A 22,101-nucleotide genomic window follows, 5' to 3' on the forward strand; every position below is an offset into this window, starting at 1 on the left:
CAAGCCAAGGGATGCCAAAAGTAGACAATATAGCACCAATACAAGAAGAGAAGCCTGAGCCATATTCTTCCTCCAAGTCCTTAGAAGGAACTAGCCTGCTGACACCTTGACTTTGAACTACCAACATTTTAACCTTCAGAACTATCAGAGGTCTGCCATGTTACGTTACCACCTTAGTGGTACTTTGTTATGGTAGCCCTACTAAATCATTATAGTAGGTAAGGCACATCCTCTTTCTCCTACAATCCAGTGAAGCCTCCTCCGCAGAGCATGGCAGAACAGATAAGTTCTTGTGTTACACTCTGGTGGTTTGAATGAAAAATGTCTCCCATAGACTCATTTGTTTGAATACTTAATTCCCAGCTGTTTGCTTATTCAAGAGTTTTATATAACTCTTAGGAGATCAAACCTTATTGGAAGAAGAGTATCACTAGAGATGGGCCCCACTTCCTGTTCTCATTCCCTTCTTCCTCCCTGCAGATGTGACCGTGTGGCACATGTTGCAGCATTATTCCACAACTCCCTCACTTCAGATTCTGTTCAATATCTTTGAATTCTAAAGGCAAAAATCAACCAGCTCAGCCCACTAACAGCAGACCTATCTCCTTACTTTTCCTGAAGATAGCAAAGAGAAGAGGAAACTATAGTGCGTGGGATCCCTCCAGAGGTAAGAGAAGGTCAAGTTCAAGTGAAGGCTCAAAACTGAAAGGATAAATTCTCAGCATCCCTGTCCTTCTCTGGAAGAGCTAAGTCTCCCTTTGTTAAGTAATTCCTGCCACAGACCCACAACCAATCCTAGTGGTTCTCAGGCCCCATACCTGCAGAAAACACACATCTTTCTTATTTCTACCATCATTCTTGGATTGTTCTCTATAAAATATGGCAAACAAAATTTATCACTCTGTGCATATGCAGGAAATTCCAACTTGCTTGGTGCTTCTGTGTCTGACTAATGCAAAAATAATAATTACTTGAAAATGACAGATCCTATGCCCTCTTGACCAGAAAATCATAGGCATATCAGGAAAAGCAAGTGCAATATGGTATTTTGTCTCTTTGTGTCACCTTTATCAAGAACACTTCCATTTTGATTGAAATCCTAAGTGTTAGTTGTTGTTGTTTTTTTAACTGTGAAAACTAAAACTAAGATTTGGTTATATAAGATAATAATGACCTTGCTCAGATAGTTCAAATACAAATTGAGGTTCATGGATTTAGACTGAATGTGCAGAAGATACACATTTCATTCCAGATGAATTAACACAAAACCATTTAATTATAGATTGAAAACATTAGGATACATTAAAGAATATTGACTTCCAGAGGTAAGAGCTATGTGAAAGCCAGAAACAGAACCAAGAGGAATACATTGCTAGAGATATCAGATTTATTCCATCTGAATATTGAGATGAAGAGAGATTCCCTTGTACCATTTAGAGCTTTCTGTCAATTAAAAATGATAGCATTCCATATTCTTGGCTGTGACAATCTCTTAACAGATAATAAAACACAGCCATGAACACATGCCACACTATTCATTCTATTTAATTCTACTGTTTATGCAAAAAGACAATTATTGGGGCTAGAGAGATGGCTTAGCAGTTAAAGCACTTGCCTGCAAAGCCAAAGGATCCCGGTTCAACTCTTCAGAACCCACATAAGCCAGATGTACAAGGTGGCATATGCATCTGGATTTCATTTGTAGTGGCTAGATGCCCTGGCCCACCCATTCTCTCCCCGCCCCCACTGCCTTTCTCTCTCTCAAATCAGTAAATGAAATATATTTTTAAAAGACAATTATTGGAAACTAAAAAGATTAAAACCAGAATCAGAGCATTTTAAACTTTGCATGCATCTTTATGCCTATCTAAATCACCCTCTGAATTTCCAAGAAAATGAACTACAACTTTGAGTAAGGAGTGAGGGTACCTTCCCACAAGGAGAGAGCTATGGATGTAGATTTTCCTCTACTGAGTTCCCAGCCTATATTGGCTCAACTTCATTTTCTAGTTCTGGGGAGCGCAGCATTAACGGAAAAAAAAAAAAATAGGCTATGCAGTGAGAGACCAGAGTCGCTGATTTTCCGGCCCTTACTCTGACTCCTATTCATCATTCTGCACTATTGGTCAGCTCTGATCACATACATCAGCCAGCTCCCCTGCAAACACATCATTGCACCTTGGTTTGAGGCCAAGGGTAGCAAACCTGGATGGAGAGCAGCTTGTGCTTCTCAGTTTTCCAGACATTGCTCTGAAATCTGGCATCCCTTTCATGATGAACAAGGGTAGAAAGCAAGTTGTTGGAGCAGCACTTTCCACGGTGGACTAAGAGAAGCCACAGATGCCCAGAGATCCACCTTCCCCCTCATGCACTGAGAACCCACAGATGCTTAGAGATAGCTGCTGGTATCTACAAGTCCCTTCCACCCACACATATCCTTGAAAATCAGAACAACTCTGACTGACTTCTACATCTGGTTGCTCACCATGTTAATATGGAAGCACATAGAATAGCAAAACATAAATAAAATAGTATTTTGATAATTGCCATCATTAAATGGCATTTCAAGAAATTGTAATTACAGTAATAAAACATACTTTGATGTTTTCATTACATGAATGTTTATATTTATATGAGATGTTTTATTATAGTCAGAAATATAATTTCCTAAACATGATAGAATGTCATTTCACCATCAAGGCATTTCATTGGAATCAGTGTCACTGAGAATCTTATGACTTTTCTTTTATGAGTTCAAGAACATTCTTCTGGGAAGAGAACCAAAAACCGACAAGTGGGTCCCAGCATTACATCCTTTAGGAACCATAAGGAATGCCTGTTCCAGTAGCTTGGGTCTTGGCCATGTTGTAGGTCCTCACTTCTACCCATCCCAGCAGTCTTGGTCCCATGTCATGTCCATCAGCCATGGCCCTTGTGGAGGCCCAGCCCTGTCTCCTCCCTAGCTGGCTATTCCCTATGATTCCATTTTAATCTGGCATTTCCTCCACCAAAATGCCTTTTGACATCTCTTCTTTCATCCTCTGGGCCAGGGGCTGGTACACTATTTTGTAAAGTGTTAATATTTAGGTTCTGGGGACATTCAACTCTGCTTTCACACTGGGGAAGCAACTATTAAGAAGCACAAACAATGGCCGGGCATGGTGGCACCTGCCTTTAATCCCAGCACTCGTGAGGCAGAGGTAGGAGGATCACCATGTGTTCGAGGCCACCCCGACATGACATAGTGGATTCCAGGTCAGCCTGAGCTAGTATGAGACCCTACCTCAAAAAGCAACAAAACAAAACAAAAGAACAAACAGGAGAATGCCCTGTGACTCTCTAGATGGGAGCTGACTCAGAAAAAGAAGATCCAAACCCATTGCCCTACAAGCTCTAATTGGTGACCTTTTGCTGTGTACATGGGATGAGTCCTTCAGAGCATGTGTGTTGTGCAGTTAGAAAAGTTTGGGCTCTTTCAATAAAAACCACTGAGCATTCACAATAACTACAGTGGGTTTTAGAGGATAAATACCAGTATAGCTAAGTAAGTAATACAAAGATTGGGAATGTTGATTCCAATCCCAATACCTCTATTAACCCAAGGGTCAAACAGAGAAATTTGAAGGTATTTCTAGTTGATTAAAAATAAAACCACAGTATGTCAAGTATTTGAGATACAACCTTGTGAGGGCTTAAAAGGACATGAATCAGACTAAATGGCAATGTGGCCAAAAGATGGTGTCAAGCCAATGATTCAAGCTTCCACTAAAGAAACCCAGAACAGATGAGAAAATTAAACCCAAAGAATACAAGCTTGTGTGAAAACAATTAAGATAAGAGTAGAAATAAATGAAATTGGATAGTAATAGAGAAAATTCAATGAAACTGGGAGCTAGTTGAAAAAAAAACAAAATTAATAAGCCTGTTTCCAGGCAAGAGAGACAGACAGAAAGACAAAAACAGAGACATACATAAAAGACCAAGAGGCAACTAAGCGTGGTGGCACATGCCTTTAATCCTAGCACTTGGGAGGCAGAGGTAGGAGGATTGATGAGTTCAAGGCCACCCTGAAACTACACAGTGAATTCCAGGCCAGCTTGGGCTACAATAAGACCCTACATCAATTTTTTTTTTCATTTTTGTAAAAGACCAAGAGGCAGACAGAAACACAAATTGCTAGAGCCAGATATCAAAAGGAAGTTATCCCTAAAGAACCTACAAACATTCAAAGAGTAACTGGATCTCTTGAGTAATGATATATCAATACAATTGATAACATGCATGAAATGGGCAAAGTTATTGACAGATGCCAATCCCTGAAATTCAGAAAGAAATAACGTGGGCATGCTGTCTTCCAGACACAAGTGGCCATTTCCTTCATGATCTCACAGTGGTTACTGTTACCTGCATAAGACCTAAACAATGACAGGGCCCATCAACATTCCATCATCGATGATGGAGAAGGGCAAAAACATCATCAAAGAAGAAAAGGGAACTAGGTGGACAAAAAGGAAGAGGGTTCAATGATGAAAGGGAGATATGAGGGGGACAAGAGAAGGTAAAGGGAAGGGATTATGATAAAAATACACTATGTAAAGGTATGAAAACTGTCAATAAAGTATTTTAAAACAAGAAATAGATAACGTGAAAAAAAACTTCAAAACAAAAACAAAAACTGAATTCACACTAAAGAGAACCCCCGGTCAAGAGCTTCACTAGTAGGGATCTTCAAGCACTGAAGAAAGATATAACAGAAAATAGTACAGCAGCAGGGTGGGGAGATGGCTTAGTAGTTAAGGCAGTAAGTAGTTAAGGACCCACGTAAACCGGATGCTTAAGGTGGCACATGCGTCTGGAGTTCATTTGCAGGGGCTGGAGGCCCTGGTGCACCCATTCTCTCCCTCTGTCTCTCAAGTAAATAATTTCAAAAAAAAAAAAGAAAGAAAATAGTACAGGGCTGGAGAGATTGCTTAGTGGTTAAACGCTTGTCTGTAAAGCCTAAGGACCTGGGTTCGAGGCTTGATTCCCCAGGACCCACGTTAGCCAGATGCACAAAGGGGTGCATGTGTCTGGAGTTCGTTTGCAGTGGCTGGAAGCCTGGCATGCTCGCTCTCTCTCTCTCTATCTGCCTCTTTCTCTCTCAGTCTGTTGCTCTCAAATAAATAAATAAAAATGAACAACAAAAAAAAAAAAAGAAAGAAAGAAATTTGTACAGCAGGAACTGCCGGGCATGGTGGTGCATGCCTTTAATCTCAGAACTTGGGAGGCAAAGGTAAGAGGATCACTGTGAGTTCGAGGCCACCCTAAGACTACCAAGTGAATTCCAGGTCAGCCTGGGCTAGAGCGAGATGCTACATCAAAAAAAAAAATAAATAAATAAATAAATAAATAAATAAATAAATAAAATAAAAGTACAATAGGAATTAATTACCCACATGAGACCAAAGATACCCCAATACTGAAGCGAGACACAGACAAACAAAAACAAAAATAGCCTATCATCATGGCCTAAAATTCTCAACGAAAGATTAACAATTGAATCAACTAGTGTATTAAAAATATAGCATGATAAAGAGATATAAGATACCTTAATAAATGCCAGGAAAGCATTGATAAAATTTGGCATCTGCTAGTGATTAAAAAGGATCAGGATCGAACAGCCTAGGTGTCCATCAGCTGAGGTAATAGATAATGAAAATAGGGTACATATATACAATGGAATTTTAATCAGCTGCAAAGAAAAATGAAATTATGATATTTGCAGGAAAATTGACAGATCTGGAAAATATATTGAGTGAGGTATTCTAAGTTCAGAAAGATAAAAATATCACATGTTCTTTCTCATATGCAGATCCTAGCTTTGAATTTTATATAAGTATGTAAATTTAAGACATAGAGGCCAGAAAGCTAGAAATGGGTCATAAGAGGAAGGAAAAGTGAAAAAGGTCTTACAAAAAGGATATAGTAGAATACATGTGATATGAAAATAGAGGGGAGGAATACTGGCTGTGGGAAAGTTCAAGCAGAGACTTAGAGGGCGGAAAATGTGTTGGAAAACTCCGAATGAGGTAGCACTTCCTCATGGATTCACTGCTTTTAATCTGTTGTGCTCTCCATTGAAAAAGCCACAGACTTAAAAAAGAGGGACAAAGATGCCATCTCTTAATGGCAGGAGTATTATTATAGCTTAAATATAAAATGCCCACCAGAGGCTCATGTGTTTGAACACTTAATCCCCTGCTGGGGGTGCTGTTTGGAAAGGTTGTGAAAGGAGCCTCGTTGGAGGAAGTGGGTCACCAGAAATGGGCCTTGAGGCCTCACTTTCTGTTTGCTGTCTGCTTCCTGACTGAAGATGGTATGTGTCCAGCCACCTTGTATACCACCCCTGCCAAGATGGGCAGCATCCTCTCAAACTACGAGACAAAATAAGCCCCTTTCTCCTTTAAGTTGCTTTTTGCCAAGTATATGGTCACTGTAACAAGTAAGCTAATATAATTGTTAAATAATTTTAAGCTATTTAAAAGATCGTCACATGCCATCTTCTGGTGACAAATTACTGAATTTCCTTGCAAATGCAAAATGCATCCAACATCCTTTCAAGACTCCATTTCTATGGGCTACCTTTGACCCTGAGTGGCAGCTAAGGCTGGTCATAAAGCTGTCAGAACTGTTATGCTTGTGCCCCAAGACTCTGGGGAAGTACAACCTCACCTGGGCTGCCATGGTACAAGGGAGGCACATTGAGATGCCATACAATGTGTGGGGAGGACAGGCCACCTGAGGTCTCAGGTAAATAAGCCATGTCATGCTGAATCCTAACAGCAAAATCTCAAGTAGCTGTGGTTTGATTGCACTGACATTGGAGACAGTTTATTTTATAGTGGGACTTCCCTTCTTAACAGCCTAAAGAAGCCAGTAATTCTTCTCATCATTAGAAATTTAATTATGAACCCACATAATCCTTAAGTATGCATAAAACCTCCTTTTGTATTGCATGAAATCTCTAAATAATTATTCACAACTTACTTTGTGTGTATGTGTGCATAGTATGTGTAGAGTATGTGTTATATACACATGTCTGTGTGGCGTGCACATCCATGCAGAGACCAGATGAGAAAACAAGGTGTCCTCCTCAGTTGTTCTGCAATATTTCCTTGAGATGGAGTCTGTCACTGAATCTGAATGCTGTTTTTCTGGTCAGAATGACTGGCCTGTGAGTCTCCTCAGAACTGGGGTTACAGGTATGCATGGACATACTCAGCTTTTTACAGGGGTACTGAGGATTGAGCTCAGGCACTTTCAGGCCCTCATTCTTATACTGCAAGTATTCTTGCCCACTGAGGCATCTACCCAGCCCTACGAGCTCATGTTTAAAAGGCATCAAGAGCACAAGCTAGTTCTCATTTTGAGCCATGCCTTGATATCTTCCTCTGATACTAACCCCCATGTCACTCACTGTCTGGTCTTGCCATGTCAACCACACCGCTGATTTAAAGAAATAACTCACTTTTGCTCCTTAGTATAGTGTATACATTTGCATAAGCTTGATAAATAAGAAATACCATGCAATATACATGCATACAATATATGGCAATGTTTCAATCTGCTAGTTTTCCCTAAAAGTATATCCAGAATTTTGATTAACTATTTATAATTATCTGTGTTCTAACATCAAAAACTTAAAGAAAAAGAAAACATAAGTAAACTGTAAGTTGAATATGATTTTAAGAAAAACTTTTCTATGGAACATCTGGCAAATTGTTTCTCTTGCCGTAAAACTTTCAAACCCTCCCAAATCTTATCTTAATCACACAAGAGTCTACTGAACTGACAGGGATGGAACCCAGGTTGGTGAACTCCTATGCAGAGTGTCATTTATCTTTCCCCTCCATTCTCATCACATTCTCTTCTTATGCCAGTGTGTTTTGTTCTATTGTAATTTTGTTGGTTTTGTTCTTATTACATTCATTTGAGGTTGAAAAGACTATGGGAATTTTGTTTTCATTTTGAATATAAAAGACACACATGGGTTTCTAAGAAGGAAACTCTTGGTGCTGATCAGGTAGCTTGCTTTAAAATTCTGCAATTAGCTCAGAGTTCATTAGTCACTTAGTGAGCCCAGGACTATCAACGTTAAGTACACTATGCATATAATATAAGCGTACATTCTCTTTCCTTTGAAAATGAGGAAGCTGGAAATTATTTAGACATCATAATTAACTCTTCCCAATGCTGCCATCTGAAAACCTGAAAGTTATCACCTGAAAGTTGATACTCCATCTAGACCTAGATTGTCTAAGAACAAGCACATGCAAGGCATTGGTCAGCAGATGAGCAGTGCAGGCAGGAGAGGATCTGAGTGACTGACTGAGCATTGTTCCTCTTCCTCCATGTGGAGAATAGCTAAGACAAGGGCTGGGAAGATGTCTCAGTAGGTGAAAACACTTGATCAGGATCGCCAGAACCTACCTAATAACTGGATGTGGTAACACACATCTGTGATCCCAACCCTCCTATGGAGATATGCCAGGCAGAGACAGGAGAATCCTGGAAGCTCAGGGGCCAGATAGCTTGGCTAATGTGCAGAGAATAACATAGAGACCCCATCTCAAACAAGGTCAAGGTCAAGGTCAGGATTGACACCAGACATTGTCTTCTGATCTCAATACATGTGCTGTGGCACATGAACACCCTTACACACATAAATACATACACACAGTTAATTAATATTGTTAAATGTGGCTGCATTGTTAAAGAGTGCTTAATGTTGACTTTTTCAGAAGGAATTAATTTTATGTTTTCTTATCTATTTGGAGGCTCTGATGGAGAGTGAGATAGGGTCTCACTCTGTAGCTCAGGCTTCCCTGGAACTCACTCTATAACTTGTGTAGCTTGGACTAGTCTCTGACTTGCAGCAGTCCTCCTGCCTCAACCTCCTGAGTGCTGGGATACAGGAGTGGGCGATCATAACTTGATTGGAATGACTTTTTTTATTTCTTTTATCTAGAGAAAGCCCTTGCTACTATGAGATATTATTTTTTCATATCTTAAAAGTTCTGTCAAGGTGGCTGGAGGGATGGCTTAGCGGTTAAGCGCTTGCCTATGAAGCCTAAGGACCCCGGTTTGAGGTTTGGCTCCCCAGGCCCCACGTTAGCCAGATGCACAAGGGGGCGCTCGCGTCTGGAGTTCGTTTGCAGAGGCTGGAAGCCCTGGCGCGCCCATTCTCTCTCTCTCCCTCTATCTGTCTTTCTCTCTGTGTCTGTTGCTCTCAAATAAATAAATAAAAATTAAAAAAAAAAAGTTCTGTCAATGTGGCTGGAGGGATGGCTTAGTGGTTAAGGCATTTGTCTGCAAAGCCAAAGGACCCAGGTTTGATACCCCAAGACCCACATTAGCCAGATGCACAAGGGCGCACATACATCTGGAGTTCGTTTGCAGTGGCTAGAGGCCTTGGCATGCCCATTCTCTCCTTTCCTCCCCCTTCTCCCTCTTTCTCTGTCAAATAAATTAATTAATTTAATTAAATATTTTTAAAGTTCTGTCAAGTAATGGCTTTCACAGGACCAAGCCTGGTTTTCCCAAATGAGCAATATAGGTGTGCTCTCCACTGCTGGAAGATCTGCAGTCTGTTGATGAATGTTGTGGGGGGAGACATATATGAATGGCTGTTATTTTGAAGGTACATGTATTTCATGCTTGAGAATGAATCCATTTTTAACAAGAAGCTAGGAGTATTGCTACCATCTCTCATTAGCCTATGATGGCAGTTAGAGATAGGAGTGCCTTCGTGGCAGAGCACATTTCTTTATGAAATAGCAGAGTCATTCCATCCCTTTTACTGCCTAGTAAAGTAAAGAATACGATTCAGAAGACCAAGCTCATGCCTTCTGACCCCCCACCTTTCCCATCTGTCACCTGGAGCTTATTCAGTTAATGGCCTGTGAAACATTCCCTGAAAAGATGGGAAAGTTATAGGGCACAGTCAATAGTGCTTTCCCTATTTTCCCCCTGTCCCCTTGGAGATAACTTACACATTTGTCTCAGTGCACCAAATGCTCTTCTTCCCACAAGGGCTCCAATGACAGAAAGAGAAAATGTTTACCACTGTCAGGTTTTATGCCACCATAACTAACTGTTCAATCAATAAGGTACTTTCCAGGTAACCTACTTAAAGAAATGGCTCTTAGCATTGAAATCTCCCATATGTAGAGCCTGGGATTCTATGAATTGGATATGAGCACACAGGTTGCCTTATTTCTAAGTGCAATATATACAGTAGCCAACATCACTGGAGGCAATCTATTAAGCCTTAGTTCTATCACATGGTACTTTCCAAATGACCTGTTCTGAAAGCCAGTGTTCATGGTCGTACAGAGAACAGAGAAAATAATGAAGCATAGCCCCCAATAAGGCATTTTGATAAATACCTTGTTTAATAGGCCACATCACCAAAATTAACCTTGTCTGGATCAGATCTTCCTCCAAGGTAGCTACATTATCCATGGATGGTAACCAAATATGAAAAACCATCCCACCCCACTAAATATGAAAATAACTTACCAGCTTTCTGCAGGATGCTAGCCCATCCCCCAAGGTAAACTGGGCCTTGGCCAATGTTCCACTCAGAGATTTCTCACCATAAATTTCTATACTTGATAATATCCTTACCACAAACCTTCCCTGGTCTGAGCAGCCATGTGTGACTTAAGTTGGTAGCAGGCAATGATGGTGTCTGGGGAGAGATAGATTTTCTTTAGTGCAATATCTACACAAGCTTCCCATGGCTTGGGCAGGGAAAGGGTAGGAGGAAAATCATAAAATTGAACCCAAATTGAACTGCTACCGTGCAAATCTATATCCTAGAAGACAGACTAAAAGGTTGAACCCTCAACAGGACTTTAGGGGTAGCACCTGAAAAAAAAGGGCTCTGGGGCTGGAGAAATAAATGGCTTATCGGTTAAGTACTTGCCTGTGAAGCCTAGGGACCCTGGTTCGAGGCTTGATTCCCCAGGACCCACGTTAGCCAGATGCACAAGGGGGCGCACACATCTGGAGTTCATTTTCAGCAGCTGGATGCCCTGGCGCACCCATTCTCTCTCTATCTATCTGCCTCTTTCTCTCTCTGTCTGTCACTCTCAAATAAATAAAATAAACAAAAAAAAATTTTAAATAAAAAAAGGCTCTGGAGTGGGTGAGATAAAACCTAACTTTAAATTTCTTCTATTTCTTTTCTTTTCTTTTCTTTTTCTTTTCCTCTTGGCACTGGCCTACAATTCCCAGTACCAGGATGTGGTTAATATCCACAATGAGCTGTCAGAGAGATGTACAAGGTCTCCCAAAACAAGGCAGGCTGCTATCAGATCACTTATCATTTGATTACCCAGCAGAGGTTAATGGTAAGACCTTACTTCTGAAGACACCATCTGCTCTCAGCACAGAACATGGAGAGACCTGGCTGGAATCTGAAAGAGAGCCAGTCCCCAGACAGTTAGCCCATCCAGTACTGGAAGGCACTACAGGAAAATGGCCAACATCTGTCCAAGTAACTCCAGGTCTATGCTATTTAGAAGCAAACAACCTGATGTGATGCTCACACAAGTTCAATAGTAGCACACAGCCATGGTTGGTAGCCAACTACTTTTGGATTGGCCAACAGATCTGTTCAGTGGAAAGGAACCCATATCTGGAACTGGGAAATAAGTCAGGATCATATCCAGATAATGATTTTGCTCCCTAGTATCAAGCTCCCACTAATCTTGGGTTATAAAGGGACTGCATCCATTAAACTCTCTCTAAATTAATAATGCTTATCCCATTTAACCTGTGCTGACTTCACTCTCTGCTGGAGAATATTCTTCTCTTTTTTCAGATGGAAGTGGGACATAAAGAGAGAAATGACCCATTGCACTTCAGCCCAGCACCAGCTATAATCACAGAGGAACTGGGGAAATGAGCAAGAATTCTGCTTTCTCAGTGAATCTGATATTAGCACAAGGGTGAAGGAGATAGACACTGAGGACACTCAACACCTACAAAACAAGAGATCCAGAGACTCCTAAGAGCCCATCACTGAAGTGGACTTAAAACACAACCAACATGGCTCAGGGGGCAGAAAGATTGTTAGAACCACAAGTTGTAACATTATGCACAGAGACATTGCCTCTCCCCTATTATTGACTGCTGCCCCCACAATGCACAACCCACAGTCTCCATGGGGATGACCTGCATCCTCAACAAGGAGGGTCCCTTCAGAAAAGGGGCAGGGATGAGAGAAAGGATGGTACCAACAAGTGTTGTTTACATACCAAGTATGCCCATAACTAATAAAAATAAATTTAAAGAAAAGTTTACCATGTTCCTGTAAATAAACTCTCACTCATGCTCCTAAGCATAACCCTAATTGAACTTATTGGATCATTGTGATGGTTTAAATGTAAATGCTCCCCCATAAGCTCATGTGTTTGGATATTTAATTCCCATTTGGTAGCACTATTTGAGAAGGTTATTGAAACTTAAGGAGGTGGAGTCTTGCTGGAGGAAGTGTGTCACTAGGGGTGCCTTGATATGTTATAGCCCAACCCTAATGGCTCTTATTTCTTTGTCCCTATTGATATGAAGATTTGAGCTTACTTCTACTTCTGTCATGTTTTTCCTACCATGATGGACATTTCCCCTCAAATCTGTAAGCTAAAATAAACTCTTTCCTTCCATAAGCTGCTTCTGGTGAGGTATTTTGTCCTAGCAACAAGGTAGTAACTGGTACCAACATAAAAATAAATAAATAAATAGCAGTAAGAGGACTGTTTGGGAAAAGGATCAGTGGAAATGGGGAAAGGACAAAAAGGTTAATGTGGGCATGATCCAGGAACATCATATACATGTATAAAATTGTCATAATGAAACCCATTATTATGAATAATTAATATATATGGATAAGAAACTTGAAAAAATTAAGTTGAATTACTTCTAAAGCAGATTGTAATCCCACTGTTAGTCAGGTTTTGGGTTTTTTTTTGTTTTTTGTTTTTTTTAGGGAAAACAGAACTGATGAATGAATTGGTAATTAAAAAGTGAATTTGTTGAATTTATTGGATTAGCTTACAGCAGTCCAATAGATGTCTGTAGTCTTTTTTTTTTTTTTTTTTGGCACAGTTACAAAAAATGTTCTATTTAGAAGACATGGCATTGTAAGGAAAAAATATTTAGAATCATCATTCTACAATTGTTCAATTTTGATTTTTGTTTTTAACAACATTGTCTTTTTCAAAGAATGACAGGTAGCTGGTCACACATGAATCATGTGTCCACACCTGACCGGAGGCCTCACACTTATGTTAAATTTGAACATTTTCTCACCTCTACTTGTAAGTTATCCCATTTATATTAGTGCTTAAGAACTACATAGGCTTGTTTTAAACCTTTTTTGGGTTTTTTGAGATAGGGTCTCACTCTAGCCCAGGATGACCTGGAACTCATTCTGTAGATCTAAGCTGGCCTTAAATTCATGCTGATCCTATGACCTTGGCCTCCTAAGTACTGGGATTAAAGGCATATGCCACCATGCCTGGTTTGTTTTAAATATTTTAAAAACCTGAAATAAACTGAAGAATTTCCTAAGAGTAGAGGTATTCTGGTTAAGGATAAAAGTATGGTCAGGTGAAAAGCAAAATTAGTAATACAAATCCAATCCACAACAAGAAAAATAATTTTTCTCCAAGCCATTCTGTAGAGATGTGTCATTTCCAAGTCCCAGTGGAAGGAATGGAGTCACTTCCCAATTCTGGTGCTACAATGTGCCTGTAAGCTGCCTTACTTCAAAACAGAAGCACATTTGCAGAATGTTGTACTGAATAATAGCACTGAAGGTAATTGTTACAGGCTCTCAAACTCTGTATTAAATGGTTGCATCTTAACTATTTATACAGATCATTGGTCCAATAACATGAAAATAGAGAACAGCGTCTGGAAAGTTATCTCATTCCATGTGCAGAGATAAGCGGGTAAACCATTCTTCCCAGTATTTCTGAAGGCAAGTCCTTGTTTATAGTGAAATATGATGGAAATTCAAGTGTTACTTTTTCCAGGCTACTGCATGAAAAGGATGCTGAAGGCCATCACTACACAGCACACTACGACATATGGACTTTTTCGTTCACCAATTCTGGCACATTTCCAAAATATCCCCAACAATCCAGTTTTATTTCTGTCCAAGACGCTGGGTGTCAAGGACCGGATGTAAGCACAGGTACATATAAGCTGCAAGATGACGGTCAGCAGACTCTGGAAATTGAAAATGGCAGACATAGTGACTCCGGCCGAGCCCCAGCCACATCACCCTTCCGGGCCCGCGGCAGAAGGCCATGCGCCTATGTCTGTAGTCTTAAGAGTCAAGGAGGGCTGGAGAGATGGCTTAGCGGTTAAGCGCTTGCCTGTGAAGCCTAAGGACCCCGTTTTGAGGCTCGGTTCCCCAAGACCCACGTTAGCCAGATGCACAAGGGGGCACACACATCTGGAGCGTTTGCAGTGGTTGGAAGCCCTGGAGCGCCCATTCTCAATCTCTCTCTCTCTCTATCTCTTTCTCTCTCTCTCTGTCACTCTCAAATAGATAAATAAATAAATAATGAACAAAAGAAAATTTTAAAAAAAAGAGTCAAGGAACCAAATAGCTGGTCAGTCCACATGGCTGGATACCTCAGCAGCCCAATCTAGCACTGAAGGCCTGCAAGCTTCCTGAAGAGCTTCTGGTCATCAGCCCACATAGGAAGGTTGAGAAAACTTGGTTCCAGTAGTGACAAGCAGGATAGATGCACGCATTATTGAAGGCACTCACTAGCAAGTAACACAAGTAGCCAGGTGGGAAAAATAGGACTGTTTCCTCTCACAGCTTTCTTATATATAGCCCACCACCAGAAGGGCTGCCCATTTTGGAAGAAGGACTCACTCTAGAGGAAAGACTTCCTCCTTCAGTCAAGATTTCCTGGAAGCAACCTCTCAGGAATGTACGTGAATTCTTAATCTGATCAAGTTGACAATAGTGCTTAACCATCACAAGTCTACATCTTGTCAATCTGACACCGAATCACATCTCCTTATGTCATACTTCATTTCCAAATGAAGATAGTAACAAGGCCATAATTCTGCCTGACATAACTATCCCACATATAACCAGAAACACAATCTTTCTCCCAAAACATATGGCAAGTCCCCTGAAGAATGCTTAATCTCTTATATCCAATAATTTAACTTTAAACTCAATAATAGTTATCTACTGATATAATCTCAATCAATACTAATTACATGATACAGTGATAAAGGGGAAAAACAAAAGTATTTTAATATAGATGTACATGGGCACAAACCCTCTTAATAAAGTAGGATAGAAACACTCATGAAAATTACAATCCTTGCTTTTGTAATTGGTCACATGGCCTTAGCTGGTATTTGTAACTAACTTCTACTACCAATTCTGTATTTCCTGCACCCTCAGTAAGCATCTAAGCAGGTGTCACCTGCAGAGGTGACCCATATATTCATTCCTGAAGGATCTGGGCAATTTATTACATTGCCTTGATTAGATTGTTGTAACTACCCATTGATGTTAATCACAGGACATGGTAACACTAAGAGGTGTCATAAAGGATCTCCTGCACTCCAGACATACTCTTCCTTACCTCCATTGTGGATAAGCAGTCATATTTGCTCCTGGTAGTGTGAATCAATAACTCCTACTAACACTGTAAGTCCTTTCATAGCCTGTTAACTTAAGAGCATCAGGACCCCAAAATTGCCAGGGGGAGTCTTAGTTTCTAGTTAAATGGAATATATTTGGTGCTTCCTGGCAAAAGCACTCCCTGTCCTGGAACCAAGACTTTGAGGCCAGCATAGCATAAGGTTGAAGGAATAGGAAGCAAAACTTTGGCTAATGGGTCAATTGGGGTGATGGTAAGTTGTACCATTACCATTTTCACCCCTAGATTGCTGGACCCATGAATCTGGGCTACAGGAAAACCATACCATACATAGGATACTGTTTCAGAGCATATACAACCTCTGGAGAACCCCATCCAATCCATCCTTTCAGGCTATTTCCAGCTAGTTTGTGCTGTTTGTGCTTCTATCATTCTATCAAGCCAGCTGCTTCAGGGTAGTGGGGCACATGGTAAGACCAGTGAATTTCATGAGCATGATCCCACTGCCACACTTCCTTGGCTATAGCTGGACATGGTGGTGCAAGCCTTTAATCCCAGCACTCAAGAGGCAGAGGTAGGAGTATTGCCATGAATTTGAGGCCACCCTGAGACTACATAGTGAATTCCAGGTCAACCTGGGCTAGAGTGAGACCCTGGCTTGGAAAAGGAAAAGTATTACTGTGTGGAATATCATGATGATGAATAAGACATTCTGTAAGCCCATGGATGGTAGTTTAAACAGAAGAACTACATGCAGGAAGAGTAAATCCATACCCAGAATAAGTATCCATTCCAGAAAGGGCAAAGCACTTCCTTTTCCATGATGGAAGTGTGGTCCAATGCAGTAAGTCTATCACCAAGTTGCTGACTGGTTACCCCAAGGAATGCTGGCACATCAGGAGCTCAGTGTTAGTCTCTGTTGCTGGAAGATTTTGGCACTCTGTTGCAGTCATAGCCAGGTCAGCCTTAGTTAATGGAAGCCCATGTTGTTGAGCCCATGCATAACCTTAATCTCTGCCACCATGGTCACTTTGTTCATGGGCCCATTGAGCAATGACAGGGAGGGCTGGGAAAAGAAGTCGACCACTATCCACAGAATGGATTTGTTTATCTACTTGATTAAAGTAATCCTCTTATGAGGTCATCTTCTGATAAGCATAAATATAGGAAACAAATATCTTTACATCCTTTGCCCATTCCAAGAGTTTTATCCACACATGCCTCCCCAAATGTCTTTCCAATCAGCTTTCCAACTATGCTCTTTCCAAGTCCTGGACCATCCAGCCAACCACTGGCCCCAGCCCATGAATCAGTGTATAACCACACATCTGGCCACTTTTCCTTCCAAGCAAAATGTATGCCATGTGCATAGCCTGAAGTTCTCCCCATGGTGAAGATTTCTCTTCACCACAGTCCTTCAGAGTTTTCCCAGAAAGGGCTATTATGCTGTAGCTATCCATTCATGAAAGGTTCCTGCATAATATGCTGAACCATCTGCAAGCCATACCCGTGTCCTCTCCTCCTCAGTCAATCAGTCATAGGCTACCCCATCATGCCATTGGTGCATGATTGAGGACAAAAGACATTGTAATGGGCATAGGAACTATAGAGATTTGGGCAACTTTTTCATGTAGCTTATTTCTGCCTCTAGGGCCTGCTCAAGCCTGATCTTGTATATACCACTTCAGTTTAATGATGGACTACTGCTGTATACATCCAACATTTTCCTGTTGCAGTTACCTTTGCATTGCTGGAACGAAACATCCAATTAAAATCAACTAATGGGAGGAAAGCATTTATTTTGGTTTATAGACTTGAGGGGGAAGTCCATTATGGCAGGGAAAGTATGGCATAAGCAGAAACTGGACATGACGTCCTTGCCAACATCAGGTGGACAACAGCAGCAGGAGAGTGTGAAAATACTGGCAAGGGGAAACTGTTCATAATGCACATAAGCCTGCCTCAAGAACACATCTCCTCAATCAAGGCTCCAATTCCCAAACTGACATCAACTAGGAACCAAACATTCAAAACACATGAGTTTATGGGGTTACCTAATTAAAACCACCATCCTCACTGAAGACATGAGCTTTCCTATATTAATTTTTGCATGCTTTTGCAAACTTTCCTCTGGTGTGAAACATGTTGAGTAAATGTTGATGACCTGAGGCATCTATTGAAAGCCTTCAGAAAGTGATATTGAAAATACTGGAAGCAAGAAGCTCCGTGCATTGTTTGTATCTTTTCTATTTGCCACAGTCTTCTGTCACAGCACTGATTCAGGAGAGATCAGACAGTCATCCAGCAGGCACATGCTTGCCATGGTAGTGGTTGTTGGATTACATAGCAGTGAGGTAGATTATTATCGCCAACACTTCAGGGATGCCAGTCCCAGCCATATCACAAAGAGAATAGATGGCAAAGGTGTTTACACATAAATCTCTAGACCCTTTTGAAGTCACTGATTAAAAGAAGGTCTTTATTCAACATACCGTGGGTTCTCAGTATTCCATTCACAGGGTAGTCTCTCAGAAGTCTTCAAGGATTTAGTAAGGATTAAGTTATATAATATTATACACAGCAAAGCTAATCCAAATCATTATATAAAGAAATGCATATAACCTAACTTCTTAACAAGGCATGTGGCTATTTCCTCACATGTCCAGAGGTGCTCGTTATCACACACTGAATATAGCATCTGACCAGCAAAGCTCTCCAAAACAAAGGCACCTATAACCCCTACCAGGAAGCCCCTTGGTTTTGTATGCCCAAAATAACAAAATGTTCAGGGCGCCATTCCTTTTCATAGCCCTGCTGAAGAAGCACAGAATATTACCTCAACAGCACCTCATAAGAGCCCAGTACCTTAGAAAAAGTGAAAGAAAAAAAAAAAAGTAATTCCTTCCTCCATAAGCCTTAATCTTTTTGGTATATGCTGCGACTTCTTCAATTACCAGGAAAAAAAAGTAGGTCTCAAAGGAAGGTTATATACCCTGGAGGGATATTTTTCTCTTCAGAAACTAATAAAGGCACTTACCCCTTGAGAAACAGTGAGGCAAGCACAGCCATCATGGCAGGTAATCTGTAAAGACACTTGTTCTGTTCCAAGTAGAGCTGGTCTATAAGTATGTTGACATTACAGGACACCCATGAAGACATACTTTAGTATTGCTTTAGATCTTCTCAAGCCACTGTAAATATGGTCTCCACCCTAGTGATGTTGTCTGTAATCCTTTTCAAGATCCAAGATGGCTCAGTGGAGCATTCCTTAGCATGGAGAATACAAGATGAGCTTCTGTGAGTAAGAGACTCCAAAACACTTCTGGCAAAAACATTATTGGTGTAACAAGGTAAGTGAATGGCTCCCACTTTCTTTGTTGCCCCACCATTCTAGTGAATGAGCTTTGTCAGTGGGAAGTTTTATATAAGAGCTGCTCACCAGAGACTCTGAGTCCAAACCTTTGCTATTTTAGGACCAAACAGTAGGCAAGGATGTGAAAGATAATTTAGGTACACCTATAAGAAAACCTATGATATAATGGGAAGGCTCACTCCATAATGAATCTACTTTCTACTTCCTTTGAAAACTAGAATTTAAGAATCCTAAGCATGGTTTTATCAAGGAAGAAAGAAAATAACAGGTACCAACAGCCCAGGGTAGTGATACTGAGGTTGGCCACTTGGATTATGGGCACATAGCCAACTAGCGAACAGTAGGGAGCTTGCCTGCCTCTCCACCTCCCAGTACACCAGATGCTCTCCTCTACACTCACCAAAATCACTCATAGCCACTCTTCAGATTGGGCATGCAAGGGCTAGCATCTCCCCTTGTAATGGAGATGACCTTTGCTATTTTACTAAGGTCACACCATCAAAGAGTACCAATTTAATCCTAGGTGAATCTTACCTGGAACTCTATGGTGCCACACAGATGTCCCAGGACCAACCCTCAGCCCAACACAAGTCTGACATAGGAGTTCTGCTCTTTAAGAAAAGGAAGGTGCCCCTTCTTTGGGCCTCCATCCCAACTAAATCAAAGATCTTCATCTCTTTCTCCTACTTTCCATTTCCCTTTTGTATCTTTTTAATTCTAAGTCCTTATTTATTCATTTTCTTATTTATTTGTTATTTTAGAGACAAGGTTTCATGTAGCCCAGGCGGGCTTTGCCCTCATACTCCAGCTTGTCTTCCACCATCTCCCAAGTGCTAGGATTATAAGCACGCACCACCACCCTCGGTTTATGTGGTACGAGGGATTGGACACAGATCTTCCTACATGACAGGAAAGCACTCTAACAACTAAGCTGCATCCCTAGCTCTAGTTTCCTCCTTTTAAAGTAAACCTTAAGGAGAATGAAAGACAGCTTTCCTTGTTACTTAGCTGCTTATTGTCACCAGTCCTGTCTCTCCCAGGAGAAATAAGAATCTTTGGAGAGTGAACTGTTACACTCCTTTTATGTACAGCCAGAGCTTTACTTCTAGCCACCTATAGATATAGGACAGAAGGACAATGGCAAAAGGTATGGACACATCATGCAGATGTAGTAAAGGAGACATGTTAGGACAGTGAAACTCTACTCCTTCAGTTTTGAGATTCACAAGTGCTCTTTAAAAAAGAAAAACTTATATATTTATTTATTTATTTGAGAGATAGAGATAGAGACAGAGAAAAAGAGGCAGACACAGAGCAAGTGAGTATGGATGCGCCAGGGCCTCCTACCACTGCAAACAAACTCCAAATGCAAGCATTACCTTGTGCATCTGACCTTACGTGGGTCCCAGGGAATGTGACCCAGATCATTAGGCTTCATAAGCAAGCACCTTTAGCAGCTAAACCATCTCTCCGGCCCCAAATGCTTTTTCATCTTTCTATGTGCTTCCCTTTTTCTCTAACTTGTCCATACTGGCTTCTTGTTGCTTTCATAGGCTAACAGAGCTAGAATTTTAAAATGCTTGATCAGTTAAATAATAATTTGTAGTCTGAGAGAAGTTTATTTTTTCTCCATTTCTGAGTCCATCATAGAAATACATACCACACTCTGTGTCTTCTATGAGGAGATTTTTAAAAATACTTTATTAAAATAGGAACTGTACCATATGGATAAATCATGTGTTGCTCCCATTTCTTTCCTGGTATCCCCTTGTATCTCTTGTTTCCTGCCCCACTCCACTAAGAGCCCTACCCTAGGAGATTTGAAAACACATCTGTTTCCTTCAGACAGAGTACTAATGACAGGCCAAAGAAACAATTCCGCTGACATCTAGCTTAATGAAACCATGAGTTTATTCAGCTCCACTGAAGAGTCTCTTCTCCCCCAACAATTGTTCCTGCTTATGTAACCTTTGGTAGGGACCTGTGAATCTTAGGGGTTTTGTACCTTGCCTAAGACACATGTTCCCTTAGCTTCCTGAATCTTATGAACTTCCCTCTGCCCTGTAGGAGGGAATGTTTCAAATAAAAGTCTTTTGGTTCACTATTAACAGGGTTATTTGCTGTGAAGAAATACAAGAATCATGGAAATTTGCCATTTGTTCACACTGCACATAAGCTGAAGACCTTAATGGCATAATGACTCCGTAGGAGAAACCACCACTACCATCGATGGCATTGGCCTGACTTAGCATATGTACAGTACTAAGGGACCACAGGGTGCTAGGTATTATGCTAGCAACTGGGATCTACATCATTGTAAAAGGCTCACATCCATCAGAGAGGTGAACGATGGAGGAAGCCTGTGACAACAGCGCACAGTAGTCTGGAGCACAGAGGGACACATGAATTCTCCTGTGGTGCCTGAAGGCTTAGCAGAGTGGGATCACCAAGGTCACTGGAGTCAGCCGCAAAGAGAAAAGATGGGGAGGGGGATTGGAGGTCAGGGGAACAGCACAAGGTGAGCTCAGAGGCATGCAGTAGCTGAGCAGCCAGGGATATAGAAAGTGGCCTTGTATCTATAGCAAAGTTGAGAATGGGAGAAACATGGCCCAAGAAAGAAGGCTTTGAAAGTCTTGTTTAGGATTCCAGACTTTACCTGAGTCTGATGGCAACCGAGAGCCATCAGGAGAGTTTAAGAAGGGAAGAACGTGACCAGATTGATGTTTGAGAAAGACCGCTCTCTCCGTATGAAGAATGGGATGGAGTGGGAAGAAGCTGGAGAGGGAGAGACAGGATAAATCAGGGCATCTGTAGTCTTAGCCACCTTCCTGCAGAGACCCTGAAACATGTCTTGAATGGACTTTTCAAATTTCCACACAAGGGTAGCAACCAAGGGAAAATTACAGCATCTGTATCCACCAATTTAAACTCCATCGTTATAACAATCCAGAGCAAAGAGTGTTACCATCTCATACAAAGGTTGTCATGATACACATTGCCAGTCATTGAGATCACTGATGGGGAAGCTCAAGGCTGCTA

General features: G+C 41.0%; 1 protein-coding gene across 1 annotated transcript; it reads right to left on the reverse strand.

The window, feature by feature from the left end:
- Window positions 1–14,009: 14,009 nt before the first annotated feature.
- On the reverse strand, window positions 14,010–14,304 carry LOC101618128 (protein kish-A-like). Its single transcript, XM_045131897.1, has one exon. The coding sequence runs from the start codon at window positions 14,302–14,304 to the stop codon at window positions 14,086–14,088; it is 219 nt and encodes a 72-aa protein (XP_044987832.1). The 3' UTR covers window positions 14,010–14,085.
- Between the last annotated feature and the right edge of the window lie 7,797 nt (window positions 14,305–22,101).

Source organism: Jaculus jaculus, chromosome 12 (genome assembly GCF_020740685.1).
Source record: "Jaculus jaculus isolate mJacJac1 chromosome 12, mJacJac1.mat.Y.cur, whole genome shotgun sequence".
Lineage (NCBI taxonomy): Eukaryota > Metazoa > Chordata > Mammalia > Rodentia > Dipodidae > Jaculus > Jaculus jaculus.

What these genes read in the sequence shown, in the direction of transcription:
- LOC101618128 (XM_045131897.1), bottom strand. Translation starts at nt 14,304, where the DNA reads ATGTCTGCCATTTTCAATTTCCAGAGTCTGCTGACCGTCATCTTGCAG.